The sequence below is a fragment of the Eurosta solidaginis genome, chromosome 5, assembly GCF_040869045.1.
Source record: "Eurosta solidaginis isolate ZX-2024a chromosome 5, ASM4086904v1, whole genome shotgun sequence".
Lineage (NCBI taxonomy): Eukaryota > Metazoa > Arthropoda > Insecta > Diptera > Tephritidae > Eurosta > Eurosta solidaginis.
The window spans coordinates 26915244-26938232 of NC_090323.1; the positions used below are offsets into that span (position 1 = coordinate 26915244).

Sequence of the window (22989 nt, forward strand, 5' to 3'; positions counted from 1 at the left end):
GTCCGACAGATCGCCTCTGTCGGTGCCCTCTGCCTCCGCCTTGTCTTCCGGCTGGTTGCCTCTGCCTCCAGGGTCTCACTAGGACCAGGCCGTACCTATAGTGCAGCTTAAGTCCGTTTCTGCGTATAATTTGACACGATTCCTCGTCTGTGCCCACTTTGAGACGTAGGCCTGTTTCCTCTGCGCTACAATTAATAACGCGCCATCTCTGCGTCCTGAGGCCCTCATTTTGATTGGCGAGGAGCCGTAACGTAAACTCTTTGAGGCGTTCAGCACTTCTGGGGAGGAACATAGTCACATTATGCGTTGGCGGTATTTCATCCCCGCGTCTCGTCCATAATTGTGGCCCTGTCCACCCCTCAAGCGTCGGTATCACTTCAACGAGCCACTTAACCGTTTTCTCGTCCTCGCAGTCTACGAGGAGGAGCCCTGCTCGGAAGTATACCCCGCAAGAAACTAGGGCATGCCCACATCCCCTGAACACTCCATCCATTATGAGCTCTTGGGGATTCGTCAGGTCCTCTTAGGGCCTCCGCTGAGTAGTTACTGGGCAGAACAGCTATACGGATACCCCTAAACGCTTCCGAATAGCTCTGCTGCCTTGGTGCCATCTCAGCGGGTACCCCAGTCGCCCTGGCTTGATTCTCCCTGCCCGTGGGTGCAGTGTTCCTGGGAGCGTGGGCCCGTTGCCTCTTTGAGCTTGGAGTTTCCTCCGGCGTAATTTGCCCGATCCTGCGCTTTCCAGCGGGAGCGGGCGCATGCTGGTCAGGTGCCGCTGGCTGTGCTCTTCTTCCTTCTCTCCTTCCTCTTTGAGCATTGGCTTTTCTCTGCCCGTGGTCTGGTTCATGCCTGCGCTCATCTGCCTTGGCCCTTGCCTCCCTGGGCGACAGGCCTTCCTCGAGATATCGGAGATATCTTTTTACCCCAGCCCCACTTAGTCCAAAGCGCCTCTTATCATCCAGCGCTCCTGGACTGCCCCGTGGTGGAAATGCAGGTTGCCTGCCTCTGTTAGGCCGCTTCCACTCCTCCGGGTTCCGCTCTTTACTTTTCCCTTCCTGGGACTTTCCATAGGTGCTCTGTGAGCTGCTACCTGAGTCATGCTCCGACGGTGAGCGCCTAGACTTACTCGTCCCTCTAGAGGGACTGCTAGGGTGGTGGTTTTCGTGCTTGGATGCACCGTCGTAGCCTCTCTTTGTCAGATTTTCTCGCCCTCCGGCAGTAAATTATTTTGCTTTCTCTTGCAGCCCGCGCTGCGCAATGAAGATACTGGGCCCTTCATGGATCGCGGGTTTGTTGCCTGCTGCCGCCTTTTGCTCTCCTTGTTTACCTTGCCCGCGCTGCTCACCAGTGGATAGGGGTCCACTGGGGATCGCGGGTTTCTCTGCTTCCTGGTTGGAATGCTCTTCGGGCCCGCGCTGCTCTCCTTGGGTTTTGGTTCTCTGTATACTCCAGTGCTTGTGGATGGGGATTCATCCCTCTGATGCTCTAAGAAGAGCATTGCCTCTCCTCTCGTGAGGCTTTCCAGGAATTGCCTGGAGTACGTGCGTGGCCTACTGCTTCTCTGCCCGCTGCTCTTCTTGGAGCCCGTTTTTTTGTTGTGCTTTTAATGTTGTTGTTGGTTTTTTTGTTGTTGTTCATCATTTTTTCCTTGCGACAACTTGCTTGACATGGCAAGCGTTGTTGTCAATGCACAACAACATTACAACAACCACGTGAAAATTACCAACTTCAACTGCAAATATCTCCTAATAGAGATAAAATGTTTTTTCCGCCTTCGGATTATTGTTGTAGAGGTCAATACGCGTATTTTTGGACGCGTATTAGCAGTTGACCCCTCTAGACTTTTACCGGTTATATAGTTCCATGAGGCATTTGGTCGCCAGCTAATGGAACTGGATTCACCATGAGTGGGTAAGGTTTACAATTGGAGGGGTTATAAATTTCGCTGGTTCTGCTACGCAACCCCTTTAACCCCAGGGTCCTTTGTCGGATATGGATCAGTTACGTTCCGGTAACAAGCACTCTTAAGGTACCAGCCCGATCATTTGGGTAAACTTTAATATGACCACGTTCAATATTTTAGGTCAAGCCCTCCGCGATATATGTATCTTTAGGAGATTGTTCCCTTCCAATTGGTAGGGTACTGTTTCATGTAAGTTGTCCCGTTTTGTTGTTGTTGTAGCGATAAGGTTTCTCTCCGAAGACTTTTCGGAGTGCTTATCGATGTGATGATCTTTTGCCGGATACAGATCCGGTACGCTCCGGTAACACAGCACCATTAAGGTGCTATCCCGACCATCTCGGGAACGATTTATATGGCCACATTAAACCTTCAGGCCATCTCTCCCTCTCCACCCCCAAGTTCCATGAGGAGCTTCGCCTCTTACGACAGGCATACCTACCGCGGGTATATTCTGACCCCCTAACCCGCTGGGGGAAAAGTTGATCCGTCATTTGAACCTACATAGGAATCATCGGTATGGTACGCTCATCACACTACCTCTATACCACGGTTGCCGTTACAACAATAACATTTATATTCATGTCCCCATGGAGATTTATTTTGGAGACTCTTTGTCTGTCGTTCATGTTATAACTAACGAGTTCATTAGAATTAACAACTGAATGACTTTCGTCACAACTTTTGTAATCAGTAAGAATATTTATTATTTATTTATGGCTACATATTCTCATCTCTTTATTCATAAAAAATTAAACACGTTTATCAAGCTGTTATTATTGCAAAGTCGTATGTTAATGTTATTTTGAAAAATGTATACATACATATTTACTGCTAGTCCTGTGTATTATATATTCAGTTAGTTATACCGCTGAGCAGGTATTCCATCGTAAATAAACGTATTATACGCGATATATCTTCGGTAGCAGCGTAAGAAATTATTGACTCGTCATCAACTTTTGGGAATGGCGTAGGTGTTACATGCAATATGGGTACGTTCTGCTCTAGGAATGGTAAATGATCACCCTGTTGATAACCAGAACGTATTGGTTCAAAGTAGCGCTTTGGATTTTCGGAAGTATGTAACATTTCGGCATTTGACAAACGCGTTTCCAACGTTATAAAACGTGAAAACCATGTATCAGTATTTTCAAAGAAACTATAAAATGTCGAATCGGATGAACCAATCAAATCCAAATCTACTAATATATCCAATTTATCTAAATTACCATCCTCTGCCCATCTATTAGCTAAATGACGAGCCCCATAAACGGAACCTCTCGGTCCCCACTTGTCCATAGCCTCTTCACCATCAAAGAAAATAAACATTAAACTGAGTTCTGTTTTACGAAACTGTTTAAGCGCTGCTTGTAAAACGTGTGCCATATTAAGTAGCATAGCGCATGGTACTGCGTCTATATCGCCTACAAATTTATTATATTTAAAATAATTTCTATCATAGTGGCAGGTTAGCACTAGAAACCGTTTCGCATTTGGATTAAGCTTTGCAATCATGTTAATAAAATGTTCTCTGCCCAATTGAAATACATCATACTCAACAAACCATCCCATCTGACATAAACTATCACTGATGTATTTGCGTACTTCGTTAATCCCGCTTGTGCTATCAACACGTGCTTTAAGTATTGTTTCCACTGCATCACGTAAATGTGTCTCGCCGTCAAGTTGTCCATATTTTAAAACGTTTTCTTTAGATAGCTCTTTAACAGGATGATTTATCTTTAAGTAAATATTTTAGTTAATCAGTGTCCTAATTTAAACAGTAATAGTCTAGAACAGGGGGCGACTGCTAATACGCGTCAACAAATATCGAGAGAGGTGTCAAAAGACGCGTATTGACCTCGACAACAATAATCGGAAAATAAAAATTTTAAGCCGTTCAAAAGATATTAACGAAAACACGAAGAATGACCCCGGGGTCAAATTTTAACTCGGTCAAAAGTTATTAATGAAAAACCGAAAGCTGACTCCGTGTCCCTCACAAACCGGGGGTGGGATCCCATAGTATTTTTGCGCAGAACACCTTTATGCATTGGCGGCCTTCGGCCGAGCTTATAAATAATTACCCTGGCCGGTCCACCAATGGAGTGGGATCAAAATTAAATGCGTGCAAAATCCCTTTGTACACAAAATTTTTTTTAGTGCACAACCACATGAAAACTGCCAACTTCAACTGCAAATATCTCCGGACAGAGATCAAATGTTTCTTTTCCGCCATCGGATTATTGTTGTCGAGATTTATAATCATCTTTTAACACCTCTCGATATTAGCAGCCGACCCCTGTTCTAGATTTTTACCAAAGTCTCAATGCAACATATTTCATTAAGTAGCGTTCTTATTTCATTGATTATTACCTTACAGTGGCGTCCCACAGGATATTCAACACACAAATACTCTTTAACACATACACTGATGGTTAGTATGAAGAAGGTGATAAAATTTGAGCTGCCTGCCATATTGAAACTTATTTTTCTTAAACAGTTTTAAGTACTTATGTCACAGTTTAAAATGTTTAACTAAACTTGCCCTTGTCTTGTACTCTATCCAGATGTTTGACCCACAGAAGCAACAAGTCGTTTGTCTAGACATTTTTTTTATTTTTCATTTTTATAACGTAATTTTCTTCGTGTTCCTCACATGCCTGTTTATTTTTTAGTATTCATATGTATATTGTTTGTTATCTTTTTTTTTGTTGATAGCTATGTTTTTCTTTAACACCGCTCATAGTGTACCACGTATCCGCAATGATGCTGTTTGCTTACTATATCAAATATTTTTGGTAATTAAAATTGTACGTGCCTAGCATAGATTGGTGGCCGGTGCAGCAGAATCAAGAAAATTATACTGCCATGAACCAATGAACAGATACCACATTAAATAAGTAAGGAAGTCTAAGTTTGGGTGAAACCGAACATTACATACCCAGCTGTACACTTGAAATGCTGTTGTTGTTTGTTTCGTGTGCTTAATAGTGTTACAAGGCTGCGCAATAATACATATACATATGGTTCTATTCTGAACTAATTTTTCTTCGATTTATGGCTCCCGAAACATAGAAAATTGCTTAGTCATAAAAGGGGTGGTGCCACGCCATTTTTTTTTAATTTGAAGTTTTTCGTATTTATTGTTATAAATCCACTTGGGAAATGATATACCATTGATATAAAGCTCTTTTTTGCAAAGATATAACTTATTTTATTCGTCCACGACTCTTTTAAAAATCTTTTATATAAAATTGGGCGTGGTCCTTAACCGATTTCGTTATTTTTTCTTCAAAGCATTCCGTATAGTAAAGGCAACCTCTCTGCCGAATGTTGTTACGATAGGTTTAACAATTTTTGATTTATGATTAATAATATTTGTAAAATTGATTTTTTCACGAGTGGGCGGTGCCACGTCCATTTTAAAAAAATTTTTCAAATTTTTATCAAGAGTCTCAATATCAGTCCACACGTCAAATTTCAACATTCTAGGTGTATTATTTACTAAATAATCAGGTTTTTTGAGTTTTCCAACATGTTATATATATAAAAAGTGGGCGTGGTTATCATCCGATTTCAATACCAATCTGTTCTGGGTCCAGATAATCTCGTGTACCAAATTTGGTGAAGATATCTCAATATTTACTCAAATTATCGTGTTAACCCTCTATAACTCATCACCTCCAAATAGTTTTTTTTTCAATGAAATCGGATAGATTCGTAAATAAAAAGTCGAGGTTTTTTTCTTAATTTCTAAATTATTTATATTGTATGGATATTGTTATAAAAAGGGAGTAACAGTGGAAGGAAAATTATCAGAAAAGTGATTAGCGATTAGGACGTATTTTAAAGATCCTGTCAGCGTCAGGGTGGGCTCCTTGGAAGACATTTGCTATTGTCATTGAAATGAAGATTTTGTTGCATCCTTTCAAATTTGTTAGAAGACATAATCTGTGGAATTAGGGTTGTGCCTAGGATGGAACTCCATTGGTTGGTTACCCTGGGTAGCTGGACAAGTGACATAAGATATACGACACCAATAAACTGTCGGATTTCTATCTCAGATACTCTAAAATTATTGTTTGAATCTTTCTGTACCAAATAGAGGTTTGTCTCTTCTGACATTTTTTTTTTATAAATTCTGGTCGAAATAAGTAAAGAAAGAGCTGAATGGGAGTGTCAAGCCCCAAGATTTCAGATGTCAATGAATCGTTTCCAGTAAACGACAGCTGCTCTCAGCTCAGCTGTAACTCATTTTCTTTCACAGTAACGGTAGCTTTTCAGGCTTTTGTCGCTTTCATGGAGGAGCTAAAGTACTTGTGATCTCTGACCGAAATGGGGCGACCTCTACCGTTTCTTCATGCATGGAGTTACGGTCGTCATCGTTCACGTACTCTACTAATTCATCCATATCAAATTCGCCTCCAAAAGTGCCTTCATTCAGCCCTCCGAAATCCGAGATCAAATCTGGGTCGAAGTCAGGGTCAGCTAAATTATCATCATCAAAGTCGAGGCCATCTTCACTTGCGTAATCATAATGGAGGGCGCGGGCGATCTCGCTGTCAGTGAGAGATCGTAGTCGACGAGACATCCTAAAACAAAATAATAAGTAACGTAGTCACGGTTTTCATGCAAGATATTTTCTCTCTCCACATAATATAGCTTACAATACACAAACATTAAACACCACCCACTGACAAAATACTGAGGATATATCTAAAACAACATCACGTAATCAACATAGTCCAGCGAATTAAAACGCAGCGGCTGCGCAGGCTAGGCCATGTTATGCGAATGAAAGATGATGCTCCGGCCAAGAAAGTGTTTCTATCGGAACCCGCCTATGGAAGCAGATGTAGAGGGCGGCCCCCACTCCGTTAGAAGGACCAGGTGGAACGATTTAAACTCCCTTGGTGTGACCAATTGGCGCCGGTTGGCGGAGCGAAGGAGCGACTGGCGCGCCTTGTTGGACGGCCATAACCGTTTAGGCGGTTAAGCGCCAATTAAGTAATTAATATCTAAAACAAATAGTGTCACAGTAAACTTTGAACTCTTGCCCTATATATTTTTACAAAAAATATCCACAATATCCTCAAAAACTATTTTTTGATATTATTTATATTTAGAACTTGCACATTGTAAGAAATTTGCCACTTCATTACAATATCACTTACTTTGAAAAGGCTAACGGTACTTTATGAGCAAACACATGTTTGGTTGAAAGAATGAAATGTAAACTACAGTCTACATCGCTTGACAAAACGAAAAAATAATTGCTGCGTGAATTTACGAAGGTGAAACGGTATGTTGCCTGTGGTCTACAGTACGTTGCAGAGGGTTAACGGACAGACGGACGGACGGAGGGACATGGCTCAATCAAAATTTTTTTTTCGATACTGATGATTTTGATATATGGAAGTCTATATCTTTCTCAATTCCTTTATGCCTGTACAACCAACCGTTATCCAATCAAAATTATAATCATAGTTAGCTGTGAAATACATTTTCTCGGCGTGACGTCAAGCTTTTGACAACATGTTTCATTGCTCATTTGTGTATGTTATGCTGCTACCAAACTGCTACTAGTGGATAAAACAGTTAAATAGATAGTAAATGATTTCCATGACGAAATGTATATATAGCGCAGGGTATCGGTTAGTTATGCATAGCATTTTGAAATCGAAATCAATGTTGACCGTCCCGTCCCATGCATGTGAAAAAATCCATTAATAAGACATTTATCTGCACTTTCACACATTCAAGTCCAGACGCGAGATCAACGGAAATAGTTCTATTCACCAAACCCTTGTTTAGGCCATTTCCCTATTGCTGGGGGAACATTGTTTATAAATCAAATATGCAACATAAAACCTCCGGCCAAATTTGTAAAACGAAAGCTTATGTATTCTTTTTAAGCTCAGCTCCATTTGGTTCCAGCACTAACACCGGTTTTAATGTGGTTTTTTTTGTTGGAAGAATAAGGCGGGCTAGGGAGGCATAGAATATACCCACGGCAGGTAGACCTGTCGTAAGAGGCGACTAAAATACCCAATTATTTCGACAGGTTGTGTAGCAGAACCTTTTCAGGGGGATGCCAGCGCAGTTTATAAATTCTCCAACCCGATTGTCAACCTGACCTACCCGTGGCGATTCCTGTTTTTTAGCAGCCTAGGCTCTGGCTATATCGTTATAGCTCAGATGAAGTCCGATAGCTTTTAAGCACAATTTAACTCTTTTTCGGGTAAAATCAGGGAACAGGGGTCGAGAGGTGACAATAAATGCGTATTGACCTCGACAACAATAATCCGAAGGCGGAAAATTGTATCTCTGTCCGGAGGTTTTTGCTGCTGAAATTGGCAATTTTTATGTGGCTGTTGTAATGCTGTTGTGCACCGAGAAAAAATTTGTGTACAAAGGGACGGATTTAATTTTGATCCCTGCCCCATTCGTGCACCGGCCAGGGTATTTTTTTATAAGTGCGGCCAAGGTCCGCCAACGCAGAGGGTGTTCTGCTCAAAAATACCATGGATCCCACCCCCGGTTTCGGAAGGGCCCGGGGTAATTTTTCAGTTTTTCGTTAATATCTTTTGACCGAGTTAAAATTATTATTTTCCGCCTTCGGATTATTATTACTCATGTCAAGACGCTGCGTTTGACACCTCTCCCAATATTTTTGGACGTGTATTATCAGTCGACCCCTATTCTAGACTATTACCCTTTTTCGATGCTTATTTTATCGATATTTTGTCAGCGCCACTCATATCAAAATGTTGGCAGAATTAAGTAATCACAGCATTATTTTTTTGGCATTGGTGTCAGCTGTTCATCCTAAAATATGGGTGGCAATTGGTGGGTGGTATTTATAAAAAACCATACAAATTATACATAATACTTGCTATAATTGCTATACCTTGCTTGCTTGCAAAATCCACTTAACTTACTATAAACAATTAACCTACATTGTATCACAAAATCAACGTCAACAATTTGCTAACTTACTAAGTCGTCCAATTCGATCAAGATTGTATAGTTTCGAGCGCTGACGTAAACCAATCGCATCACCCAGCTGTTTCAGCCATTGATTAGAAAAAAGCCAATTGTTAGTAAGGCACAAAGGCAAAATTTTAATAGTCACTTATTTAGGTAAAAACAAATTAACGATTTGATATTAATTGGCTCATAAATAGTCACCTTTTTTTGATCCTCTGCTATACCTGCTTTATTTTCTGCCTCTTGGCTTATCAACTCCTTAAGTATATCTTTTTTGCTTTCAAAATAATCCCAATACCAAAGTATATGCTCCTTCTTCTCTTTTGCTGTTACATACGGATATTTTGAAAGGCCCGCACATACTAATTCCATGTAATGACGCATAGGTCCACGTTCAGGACACCAGCCTTCTAAGTGAATACACTCAATTTGGTCTATGTGGCAAGCATGGTGCGGCCTGCAAATGAATACAGCATATTCTAGCTTAGTCCGCACTAGGGTTGTAAATAAAAGCTTTAAAGTATAAGGGTCACTAAAATCCATACTGGAACTGCGAATGAACGCTGGTGTGGAACAAGACTTCGCATTGACGCAATTAATCTGACTTTGAAATAGAAACCTAGCATCAAAGACTACACCAATATCTGATATTTTATCAACAGCCCTCAGCGTAGAGTCCCCAATATGATAAGAGTTTTAGCAAAGGTAATACTAAAACATTTACCTATATTTCAAAGCGACGATTCTCTCTACCTCAGTCTTGGAGCTTGGAGGCTTGGAGCATAGTGGACTCCGATTGAGTCGTGATTGATGCAAAAATCTTCACATTATCAGCATACAGTAAGAATTTAGCATACCTGATACAATTACGTGTGTCATTGATAAAGATAACAAATAATAGGGGTCCCAAAACATTCCCATGGGGTACACCAGAGGTGGCAGTAAATGACCGTGAACAGATACTATCAACCACAACAACACAGCTACGATCTGCCAAGTAAAACATCACCCAAGATAGGATACTAGAATGGAAGCCCAGGCCAACAAGTTTAAGAAAATTTTGGCCTTGACTACAATTTCGAGAGAGTGGAAAGTCTGGAAATGAGAATGTAGTTATGCTAGGCTCAGCTATGTATGTACTTCAACCAAAAACATATTGCTTAGCTACGGTATGGTTATCACTAAGGTATTATGCTATGGCGCCAATAACATAATACATTGATTTCCATAAGGTTGATTACATCAGCTGTTTTATACGGAGTTTGCCAGGGCCTTAAAGTACTAATTGTGAAATTTTCTTCTTATCTCATGTTCTATTCATTAAAGGGGGAACTTTAAAGCTAAGAATAAAGTTTGATCTCACAACCTAAGGCATTTTCATGTGTAATTTTTTTTACATCGCATTTTTTATAAAAATTTATTTACAGATAACACAAAAAGAAATATCGTCATTTCGACTGCTGATTGAAATATTTCCATAACTCAGCTACCGTTCCGAAAAAGCTCTATCTTAGCGTAAATTCTATATGTTTTGATGTGCGCTGTAGCGTTGATAAAAAAATAAAGAGTTCTGAAGTGGGGCGTCCAACCGAGCTAGGGTGATTTTCCATTCAGGAGTCGATTTATAACAACACCCTGCAATTATAGAGCCATTGCTTGTATTAAAAATTCTTGAACATCCATACTAGTTACATCTGTAAAAACACTCGGATATAAGCGGCCCCAACAACCCAGATTTTGTGATAACACCGCACAAAGTTTTCCATCCACAACGCCCGGTCCCCCAAAATCTTCATAGCACGCATCAGATTTACCACGCGCAGCACAAATCATTGTATCTGTTATAGCTCTGTGTGCCGCCTTATAATGACGCGCACATGTGGTCTCTAACAACGTAGTGAAGACAGTAGATTATAGTATATTCGTAGTCTTCCCATTTTTTGGATTTGTCCAACCCCATCAACTAATTCGCATATCCCTGTCAGTTCTTAATGGAGCTCCGCATAATGGTATTGCTTTTACTGTAAGACTCGGGTTAAACAATTTACGCACTTTCAACACAGTTACATATATCCATTTTTGCTGTTAGGGGATTATAAGCATATGGATCAGCAAGTAAGGAAGGCTAAGTTCGGGTGTAACCGAACTATACATACTCAGCTGAGAGTGGGCCTTAGTTCTATAGATGGACGCCTTTTCGTGATATCGTCATAAAGATGGACCAGGGGGAACTTTAAAGCTAAGAATAAAGTTTGATCTCACAACCTAAGGCATTTTCATGTGTAATTTTTTTTACATCGCATTTTTTATAAAAATTTATTTACAGATAACACAAAAAGAAATATCGTCATTTCGACTGCTGATTGAAATATTTCCATAACTCAGCTACCGTTCCGAAAAAGCTCTATCTTAGCGTAAATTCTATATGTTTTGATGTGCGCTGTAGCGTTGATAAAAAAATAAAGAGTTCTGAAGTGGGGCGTCCAACCGAGCTAGGGTGATTTTCCATTCAGGAGTCGATTTATAACAACACCCTGCAATTATAGAGCCATTGCTTGTATTAAAAATTCTTGAACATCCATACTAGTTACATCTGTAAAAACACTCGGATATAAGCGGCCCCAACAACCCAGATTTTGTGATAACACCGCACAAAGTTTTCCATCCACAACGCCCGGTCCCCCAAAATCTTCATAGCACGCATCAGATTTACCACGCGCAGCACAAATCATTGTATCTGTTATAGCTCTGTGTGCCGCCTTATAATGACGCGCACATGTGGTCTCTAACAACGTAGTGAAGACAGTAGATTATAGTATATTCGTAGTCTTCCCATTTTTTGGATTTGTCCAACCCCATCAACTAATTCGCATATCCCTGTCAGTTCTTAATGGAGCTCCGCATAATGGTATTGCTTTTACTGTAAGACTCGGGTTAAACAATTTACGCACTTTCAACACAGTTACATATATCCATTTTTGCTGTTAGGGGATTATAAGCATATGGATCAGCAAGTAAGGAAGGCTAAGTTCGGGTGTAACCGAACTATACATACTCAGCTGAGAGTGGGCCTTAGTTCTATAGATGGACGCCTTTTCGTGATATCGTCATAAAGATGGACCAGGGGTGCCTCTATAATGTATTTGTACGATATGGGTATCAAATTAATGGTGTTAATGGGGGTTTTAAAAGGGAGTGGCCCTTAGTTGTATATGTGAAGGCGTTTTCAAGATATCGACCAAAATGTGGCTCAGGGTGACCCAGAACATTCATCTGTCGCGTACCGCTAATTTATTTATATACGTAATACTACGGACAGTATTCCTGCCAAGATTTCGCCCTGCAGAACGTTTTCATTTTCTTCTACTTAATATGGTAGTGGTCACACCCATTTTACAAAGTTTTTTCTAAAGTTACATTTTGCGTCAAAAAACCAATCCAATCACCATTTTCCCTCCCTTTTTTCGTATTTGGTATAGAATTAATGCATTTTTTTCATTTTTGGAAATTTTCGATATTCAAGAAATGGGCGTGGTCATAGTCGGATTTTGCCCATTTTTATTGCCAAGATAAAGTGAGTTCAGATAAGTACGTGAACTAAGTTTAGTAAATATATATCGATTTTTGCTCAAGTTATCGTGTTAAGCAGCGAGCGGAAGGACGGACGGTTGACTTCGTATAAAAACTGGGCGTGGCTTCAACCGATTTCGCACATTTTCACAGAAAACAGTTATCGTCATAGATGCTATGCCCTTACCAAATTTCATCTGGCTTGGTAAATTTTTTCTAGACAATTTAAATGAAAAAGAGCGGAACCACGCCCATTTTAAAATTTTCTTTCATTTTTGTATTTTGTTGCACCATATCATTACTGGAGTTGAATTTTGGCGTAATTTATTTATATACTGTAAAGATATTCAATTTTTTGTTAAAATTTGGCTTTTAAATTTTTTTTAAGTGGGCGTGTTCATCACCCGATTTTGCTATTTTTATAAAGAACACATATAGCAACAGGGCCGCCGCGAGAAAATCCGGGCCCGGGGGCAAAAAAAATACGGGACCACATACTAAAATGAATAAATTCTCAAAATCAAAATTACCATCTTTTACATATTTATATGCATTTGTTGACATGTATATTTATGCGTATACATGCATATATGTATATTATATTCAATGAATATATAGTTACGAACTTTAATTTATCTACACATTCATACAGATCAGCATATTAGTAAATATGTTTACATAGAAATATAAATGTTCTTGATAAATTATTAATATATTTGTAGAAAATAAATTATTATATTGATTGCGAGAAATATTACACTTTAAAAATCTGTAAATAGAGGTGTGAAAACTAATGAGAAAATTAGTACAGTTTATTACTTATTTTTATTTAAGTTTTATTTAATATTGCATTAATTGTATGAAATAAATTTCTTTAAATTGCAATACAAAAATTTTTTGGTAGTAATTTGGTATATTAAAAGAGTTTAATTGACACAAGTGGGCTTTCCAGACCTTAACATCTGCGAAATTATCTATGATAGTGTCAAAATCCAACTGTCTCGCTGTTGGTGCTTCAATACAGAGAACGTCAAGTCCTGTAAGGCGTTCTTGAGTTGAACACGATCGACGGAAGTTCTTTATCCTTGCAAGAACACTTAAGGAACGTTCAGCACTAGCTACTGTAACAGGCATGGTGCAAAAAATACGTAGAGCAATAGAGCACTAGAGCGTAGAGCAACGTCAGGAAAAATTTTAGCTGGATTTAGAGCACAGATAGCATTCAACAATTCAAATGGTGACAGATTTTCGTTAAAATTTGCTGAGTAAATGTGTTTAGATCATTTCATCTCCTAAACTATCGGAAACGTCTGAATTGAATCTTTGTATCCAAATTGCCACAAAAAAGAAAAGGTGTTCTTCAAATTTCTCATGAGAGCAAATCGTTCGGTAATACCTGCAATAACCGAATCAACTATCACCAAAAAGGTGTTGATTTTGAGATCAGTCTCGTGATCGTCGTTGATCGTCTCGTTATCTTCACATTTATAAAAATGTTTTTTGCGATTCCTTTTTCGAACGCCAGAAAACTTTGGTGAGATTACCCAATCCAGTGGCGACTATTTTGCATTCGCATAAAATGTTTTCCCATTGATTTCTGATCAGATTTAAATCAGAGATCAAACTTTCTAAGTTTATAACTTCGATATCGATGGTAGTATCCCTGGCTTGCAGAATAATGTTTCTTTCATTAATAGCTGTAAAATTTTTGAGCCAAATGGAGGAAAACAAAATACAAACTTGGTGATGTAATGAAGAACGCCATTAACTTCACCATATGTTTCCGCTGTCAAATTTTGCCTAAGTAACTCGTTTAGTGCCTGTTTCAATCCTTCGTTATGATTTGCAGAAGGCTTAACTCCCTCAACTTATAAAATTTGTTGAAATTTAAAATGACTGCTATCTACGAAAGGTGATTAAATGTGTGGTTAGTTTATTTTCTGCAAGCAAAAAGCTTGGATAGCATTTTGAGATTCCCGGCCCTTCCAAAGCCCGGGCCCGGGGTAAATGACCCCCTCATTTTACTAATTCTCTATTCTGCATCATAAGTCAACCCACCTACCAAGTTTCAACGTTTTATCCGTCTTTGGTAATGAATTAACGCACTTTTTCGGTTTTTCGAAATTTTCGATATCGAAAAAGTGGGCGTGGTTATAGTCCGATTTCGTTCATTTTAAATAGCGATCTGAGATGAGTGCCTAGGAACTTACATACCAACTTTCATTAAGATACCTCAAAATTAACTCAAGTTATCGTATTAACGGACAGACGGACGCACGGACGGACTTGGCTAAATGAATTTCTTTTTTCGCCCAGATCATTTTGATATATAGAAGTCTATATATATCCAGGCGCGGTTCCAGCAGCACTTCTAGGGGAGAACATTTTTTTTATATATATACTGATAACGTAAAATAGTAGACCAAGTAAGAAAAATTAAAAATTAGTAAAAATCCGTTTTGTGATAGGAAACTACTATGTATATTAGTATTATATATTTCATTAAAGTCAATATTTACTCCGTACATGATGCAATTGTTGAAAAAAATAAAATCATAAACGACGATGTGGTCCTATTTTCGGAAAACTTTATTTATTTAGCTTCTAGCCTCACAGCCTCAATTTCAAACTACAATGAAAATTCTGCACACTTTTGGATAAATTAATATTTTAAGATTTTTAAGAGAAATTAAAATATTTTTTAATTCGAAATATCTCTCATAATTTTTCAGAGTCGAAAATAATGAAAATATGTGTTACAAAGTTTTAGTTCCTCCCCCCTGGAACCGCGAATGATATATCTCGATTAGTTTATGCCGTTACGGGGTACCGTTTTGCGAACAAAATTAATATACTCTGTGAGCTCTGCTCAGCTGAGTATAAAAATGTAGAAAAATTAAGTAAGGAAGTCTAAGTTCGGGTGAAACCGAACATTATATACCCATCTGTATACTTGAAATGCTGTTGTTGTTTGTTTTGTGTGCTTAATAGTGTTACATGGCTGCGCAATAATACATATACATATGGTTCTATTCTGAACTAATTTTTCTTCGAGTTATGGCTCCCTAAACATAGAAAATTGCTTAGTCATAAAAGGGGCGGTGCCACGCCCATTTTTTTAAATATGAAGTTTTTGGGACGGACAGACGGACGGACGGACAGGGCTCAATTAAGTTTGTTTTCGATACTGATGATTTTGATATATGGAAGTCTATATCTATCTCGATTCCTTTATACTTATACAACCAACCGTTATCCAATCAAAGTTATAATACCCTGTGTACAAGTACAGCTGGGTATGAAAATACTACTACATTTAAGTTAAAGCTATTTATACAATAGCTTGCCGGCCGCCGTGGTGTGATGGTAGCGTGCTCCGCCTACTACACTGAAGATCATTGAGTTCACGCCCCGGGCAAAACACCATCAAAATTTTAGAATCAAGGTTTTTAAATTTGAAAAAACAATTTCTAAGGGGATCGCCCCTCGGAAGCGTTTGGCAAGCACTCCGAGTGTATTTCTGCCATATAAAGCTCTCAGTGAAAACTCATCTGCCTTGCAGATACCGTTCGGAGTCGGCATAAAACGAGTAGGTCCAGTCCCGTCAATTTGTAGAAAAATTAAAAAGGAGCACGATGCAATTTGGAAGAGAAACTCGACCTAAACTCTTCGGAGGTTATCGCGCCTTAGATAAATTTTATTTTTTTTTTTTGATTTATACAAAATAAACTTTTTTTTACTCAACTTTAAGTAAATTCTTGGTTTTAAGTGCCTAATTAAAATTGTAATGCCCTTAATGATCAAAAATACAAAATATTTAAACAGCTTTTTAAAATGACATTTCTATAGAAATTTGATATTATATTAGCTTTATATTTCCATGAAAAGAACAAAGCGTAAATTTAATTAGTGTTGTTTGTTTCCAAACTGGTATTATGTTCACACGCGATTAAACCTGCGTAAAAGCAAACACGAGCAGCTCACTGAGCGAATATTATTAGCGTTCCATTGAGTCATCGAGCTCTGAATCACGAGCAAATCTCATAAGAACAATCAGGTTCAGTACTCTGAAAGTTGGCAGCACTCAATCGATGTGTACACATAATAGGTTTGCCTGTTATTTTCAACCTTTTTTCCCGAATCGCTCCATAAAATTTTATTAAAAAGTAAAAACAAATTATCAAACTCATAACTAGTATTATTAATTCTTTAAAACGTGCCAAAAATGGGATATATTTTCAATATAAAATTGTAAGATTTTGCACTTAAAAAAAACTAAAGTGCTAATAGTTAAAACACGTCCAGAAATGTCGGGAGAGTTAAGAAAAGAAACGTTTTGAGCTAAATAACTATCGTTCCAAGGCTGATATTAAAAATTTTACTTCTGTCAGGAGCTTTGGCAGAGCGCAATTGCACATTATGTTGTGGTTGTTGTATTTTTCAAATAAAAAATTTATAGTTTTTTTTTATCATGAATACTAGCAGACCCGGCAGACGTTGTTCTGCCCTAAATTTGGTCTAACTGCATACATTTTAATAAGCTTTTTCCGTCTAACTCTGCCCTCACCCCTCTACACTTTTTCCTAATCTTTGTATTCACTCCTTCCGCCGTATTTTTCGCTTCATCTATATCCATCTTCGTCTCATTCTATCTCTTTTTCAGTCTCATTCTCTCTTTTCTCTTCTCTCAAGTTTTCTCATTCTTCTTCATATCTTATTACCAGTCCCAGAGGGTGGTGTGTATTTTGTTCCAGTCCCATTCCTAGTCCTAATCCCAGTCGCAGTCCGTCTCTCGGCTACTTCCCGGAAAAAAGCATCGTAAATACTAATATAGGCAAATTTATATACCAAATTTCAGGCAAATCGAATAGGACATATGTAAATAGGTATGTGGGTATTATTAATTCATGTCTTTATTTCGGAATATCACAACGAAAATTACTTTAAAGCTCTGAGCAACAGCTTTCATTTGATGTCCATAATACCCACACATTCTAGGGGTATCCGGGTCCACGTTTTGGCCTATATATCGAACCCCAGTCACCCAGCGGCATAAAACTTACTCTGTTCTAAAGCACACATCAACAGCTTCAATTTGATACCCATAATTTAAAAACAAATTCTAGGTGTATCCGGGTCCACGTTTGGGTCTATATCTCCAGACCCTAGTCACCAATAGGTATTAAAACTACCCTGTACTAAAGCACTCATCATCAGCTTCAATTTGATACGCATAATGTAAAAACACTATCTAGGCGTTCACGGGCCCACGTGTTGGCCTATATCTCGAGACCCTAGTCACCCAGGGGTATGAAAATTACCCTCTACTAAAGCACTCATCAACAGCTTCCATTTGTTATCCATGTTCTATAAACACATTCTAGGGGTACCCGGGCCCACGTTTTAGCCTATATCTCGAGGCCCTAATCAACCAGGGGTATGAAAATTACCCTCCACTAAAGCACTCATCAACAGCTTTCATTCGAGATCCATATCCTATAAACACATGCTAGGGGTACCCGGGTCCACGTTTTGGGCTATATCTCGAGACCCTAGTCACAAATAGCTATGAAAACTACCCTGCACTATTGCACTCATCAACAGCTTCAATTTGATACCCACGTTTTGGCCTATATCTCGGGACCCTAGTCACCCAGGGGTATGAAAATTACCCTCTACTAAAGCACTCATCAACAGCTTTCATTTGTTATCCATGTTCTATAAACACATTCTAGGAGTACCCGGGCCCACGTTTTAGCCTATATCTCGAGGCCCTAATCAACCAGGGGTATGAAAATTACCCTCCACTAAAACACTCATCAACAGCTTTCATTCGAGATCCACATCCTATAAACACATGCTAGGGGTACCCGGGTCCACGTTTTGGCCTATATCTCGAGACCCTAGTCACAAATAGGTATGAAGACTACCCTGCACTAATGCACTCATCAACAGCTTCAATTTGATACCTACGTTTTGGCCTATATCTCGAGACTCTAGTCACCCAGGGGTATGAAAATTACCCTCTACTAAAGCACTCATCAACAGCTTTCATTTGTTATCCATATTCTATAAACACATTCTAGGGGTACCCGGGTCCCCGGGTATCCACGTTTTAGCCAATATCTCGAGACCCTAATCACCCAGGGGTATGGAAATTACCCTCTACTAAAGCACACATCAACAGCTTCAATTTGATACCCATAATGTAAAAACAAACCCTAGTTACCGTGATCCGCGTTTTTGCCTATATCTCGAGACCCTAGTCACCAATAGGTATGAAAACTACCCTGTACCCATCAACAGCTTTCATTTGATATCCATATTGTATAAACACATTCTAGGGGTGCCCGGGTCCACGTTTTGGCTTATATCTCGAGACCCTAGTCACCAATAGGTATGAAAACTACCCTGTACTAAAGCACTCATCAACAACTTTCATTTGATATCCATATTGTATAAACACATTCTAGGGTGCCTGGGTCCACGTTTTGGCCTATATCTCGAGACCCTAGTCACCCAGGGGTGGAAAAACGGTATAACTCTCTAATAAAATTTTGCAGTAGTGAAGCATCGCAATGGTATGAGAATATATTCAATGTCGTGGACCAGAAAGAACTGAAAAATAAACGAATTGAAGTGGTTTCAAAAACGACTAAGCAGACAGAGAAGTCCATTGCTAAAAATAGAAAAAGTTTAAAAATGATAAAAGTAGTAAAAAAATCGCTAAAAATACAAACGGAAATAACAAATAGTTATAAGCACATCTAAGTAATAGAATGTAATGTATTTAACAATGGTTATTAATGTATCTACTATTTTGTTTAATAAAGTAGCTAAATCAAAATATCTGATATTCGATCTATGGAATAACGGAATAACTCAAAAAAAAAAAAAAAAAAGAAATCATCAATTTTCTAATAAAATTATGTATATATAAAATTTTTTACTTTTCTTATCAAAGAATCATACTATCTAAAATCCTACCAAGCAGGATTATTATAAATTTAGTTTTACTTGCATTGTTAAGTTTTTTTCACTTTTCTCAAAAGGTTGATTCTTGAGTTATACCGTTATTCCACACATCCCCTCAATTGATATTGCTTTTTAGGACAAAACATAGATTGTATGGTCTCTTAAAGTTGCAGTAAAATTGCAAATGTAGAACTGTTTAATCCTAATCTTTCACGAATGTGGTCATGCCATGTACGATAAAATACGTACGATTAGTAATGTGTAGTGGAAAATCAACACCAGTGATGTCTCGTAAAGAATACGAAATTTTTTTTGGTGTAACCTTCTTCCTTCATAAACAAATTTAAAAGCAGCAAATATTCCAAACATCTTTTGATTTTAACCCTATATCAAACGATATATTGAGTTTTGAAAGAAATTAATTAATTATTTATTTATTCATATTATAGTCTAGGACAATTAGAACCTCCTTACAGACTATTTACAAATGTATCTTAACTTAAGCGGCCACCGTGATGTGATGGTAGCGTGCTCCGCCTACCACACCGTATGCCCTGGGTTCACATCCCGGGCAAAGCAACATCAAAATTTTAGAAATAAGGTTTTTCAATTAGAAGAAAATTTTTCTAAGCGGGGTCGCCCCTCGGCAGTGTTTGGCAAGCGCTCCGGGTGTATTTCTGCCATGAAAAGCTCTCTGTGAAAACTCATCTGCCTTGCAGATGCCGTTCGGAGTCGGCATAAAACATGTAGGTCCCGTCCGGCCAATTTGTAGGGAAAAGCAAGAGGAGCACAACGCAAATTGGAAGAGAAGCTCGGCCTTAGATCTCTTCGGTGGTTATCGCGCTTTACATTTATTTTTATTTTTTAACCAGAAAAAATCGTGACATAGAAGGGTTCGCGATGGTACATTGAACCGTATGCTTTCTAAAATATAGGTAGAGTCAACCGTACCATTGATGATATCGTATAAAAATGTCAGGGATAGCATTGATTTTCTACTAACTAATGATTTCAGGTTGATTAAAAGACACCTAGAACTGTACGTTGGACCAGGATCGTGAAAACGCAAATACCGGAGAACAAGTCGCAAAAATATTTTTTGACGCTCAAGTTGATCTATATGGCAAGCATGGTACGGCCTCCAAATGAATACAGCATATTCCAAGATCCGCTTGGAGCATAGTGGACTCCGATTGAGTCATGATTAATGCAAAAATCTTCACATTATCAGCATACAATAAGAATTTAGCATACCTGAACAATGACGTATGTCATTAATAAAGATAACAAAACAGTCCCTTGGGGTACATCAGATGTGGCAGTAAACGACCGTGTACCGATACTATCAAACACAACAATACAGCTACGATCTGCGAAGTAAGACCCCACCCAAGATAATATACTAGAATGTAAGCCCAAGCCAGTAAGTTTGGATATTAGTAATTAATGCTTGACTTTGTCAAGAGCCTTCGAAAAATTGGTATAGATAGTATCTACTTGTGCTCTCCTATTAAATGAAGAAGTACAAAATTGAGAAAGTACTGCTAGATTAGTTACAGTCGATCTGTCAGGCATAAAACTATGCTGATTTGGAGAAATCGTGATCATTACTGCGAATAATATTTTGTCCTTGACTACAATTACAAACAATTTCGAGACAGTGGAAAGTTTGGAAATGGGACGGTAGTTAGGCTAGGCTCATTTATGTATGTATTTCACCCACAAACATATTGCTTAGCTACGGTATGGCTATCACTAAGGTATTATGCTATGGCGTCAATAACATAATACATTGATTTCCATAAGGTTGATTACATCAGCTGTTTTATACGGAGTTTGCCAGGGCCTCAAAGTACTAATTGTGAAATTTTTTTTTTATCTCATGTTCTATTCATTAAAGGGGGAACTTTAAAGCTAAGAATAAAGTTTGATCTCAAAGAAATATCGTCATTCCGACTGCTGATTGAAATATTGCCATAACTCAGCTACCGTTCCGAAAAAGCTCTATCATAGTTAGCATAAATTCTATATGTTTTGACGTGAACTGCAGCGTTTATGAACAAAGAGTTCTGAAGTGGGGCGTTCAGCCGAGTTAGGGCGATTTTCCACTCAGGAGTCGATTTATAACAACACCCTGCAATTATAAAGCCATTGCTTGAATTAAAATTTCTTGAATATCCATACTAGTTACATCTGTAAAAACATTGCGATATAAGCGGCCCGAACAACCCAGATTTTCTGATAACAACCCGCAAAGCTTTCCATCCACAACGCCCGGTCCTCCAAAATCTGCATAGCACGCATCAGATTTACCACGCGCAGCACAAATCATTGTATCTGTTATAGCTCTGTGTGCCGCCTTATAATGACGCGCTCATGTGGTCTCTAACAATGTAGTCAAGACAATAGATTTTAGTATATTCGTAGACTTCCCATTTTTTGGATTTGTGAAACGCCATCCACTAATTCACATATCCCTACCCGGTCTTAATGGAGCTCCGCATAATGGTATTGTTTTTACTGTAAGACTCGGGTTAAACAATTTACGCACTTTCAACACAGTTACATATATCCATTTTTGCTGTTAGGGGATTATAAGCATATGGATCAGCAAGTAAGGAAGGCTAAGTTCGGGTGTAACCGAACATTACATACTCAGCTGAGAGTGGGCCTTAGTTCTATAGATGGACGCCTTTTCGAGATATCTCCATAAAGATGGACCAGGGGTGCCTCTATAATGTATTTGTACGATATGGGTATCAAATTAATGGTGTTAATGGGGGTTTTAAAAGGGAGTGGCCCTTAGTTGTATATGTGAAGGCGTTTTCAAGATATCGACCAAAATGTGGCTCAGGGTGACCCAGAACATTCATCTGTCGCGTACCGCTAATTTATTTATATACGTAATACCACGGACAGTATTCCTGCCAAGATTCCAAGGGCTTTTGATTTCGCCCTGCAGAACGTTTTCATTTTCTTCTACTTAATATGGTAGGTGTCACACCCATTTTTCAAAGTTTTTTCTAAAGTTATATTTTGCGTCAAAAAACCAATCCAATCACCATTTTCCATCCCTTTTTTCGTATTTGGTATAGAATTATGGCATTTTTTTCATTTTTGGAAATTTTCGATATTCAAGAAATGGGCGTGGTCATAGTCGGATTTTGCCCATTTTATTGCCATTGGCGGCCACCGTGGTGTGATGGTAGCGTGCTCCGCCTATCACTCCGTATGCCCTGGGTTCAACTCCCGGGCAAAGCAACATCAAAATTTTAGAAATAAGATTTTTCAATTAGAAGAAAATTTTTCTAAGCGGGGTCGCCCCTCGGCAGTGTCTGGCAAGCGCTCCGATTGTATTTCTGCCATGAAAAGCTCTCAGTGAAAACTCATCTGCCTTGCAGATGCCGTTCGGAGTCGGCATAAAACATGGAGGTCCCGTCCGGCCAATTTGTAGGGAAAAATCAAGAGGAGCACGACGCAAATTGGAAGAG

General features: G+C 38.8%; 2 protein-coding genes across 3 annotated transcripts in view; one reads left to right on the top strand and one right to left on the bottom strand.

The window, feature by feature from the left end:
• The window catches only part of LOC137252328 (F-box/WD repeat-containing protein 4), a 76228-nt gene that overhangs the window by 35668 nt on the left and 17571 nt on the right, over positions 1–22989 (top strand). Inside the window, exon 1 of one of the 2 annotated variants that reach the window (XM_067787869.1) lies at positions 20038–20875. The exons of the other annotated variant lie outside the window; for it this stretch is intronic. Within the exon in view, the coding sequence (XP_067643970.1) occupies positions 20760–20875 (116 nt within the window). The 5' untranslated portion in view covers positions 20038–20759. Of the gene's footprint in view, positions 1–20037; positions 20876–22989 lie in introns of those variants that run through there. 2 annotated transcript variants of the gene reach the window in all.
• On the bottom strand, positions 2643–4687 carry LOC137252329 (glutaminyl-peptide cyclotransferase-like). Its single transcript, XM_067787870.1, has 2 exons — positions 4337–4687; positions 2643–3700 (listed from the first exon to the last, which is right to left on the bottom strand). The coding sequence occupies exons 1-2, from the start codon at positions 4436–4438 to the stop codon at positions 2816–2818; spliced, it is 987 nt and encodes a 328-aa protein (XP_067643971.1). The 5' UTR covers positions 4439–4687; the 3' UTR covers positions 2643–2815.

What these genes read in the sequence shown, in the direction of transcription:
- LOC137252329 (XM_067787870.1), bottom strand. Translation starts at nt 4,438, where the DNA reads ATGGCAGGCAGCTCAAATTTTATCACCTTCTTCATACTAACCATCAGT. An exon ending in CTGTGGGACGCCACTGTAAG is followed by an intron (nt 3,701 to 4,336) that starts GTAATAATCAAT and finishes ATTTACTTAAAG; the next exon opens with ATAAATCATCCTGTTAAAGA.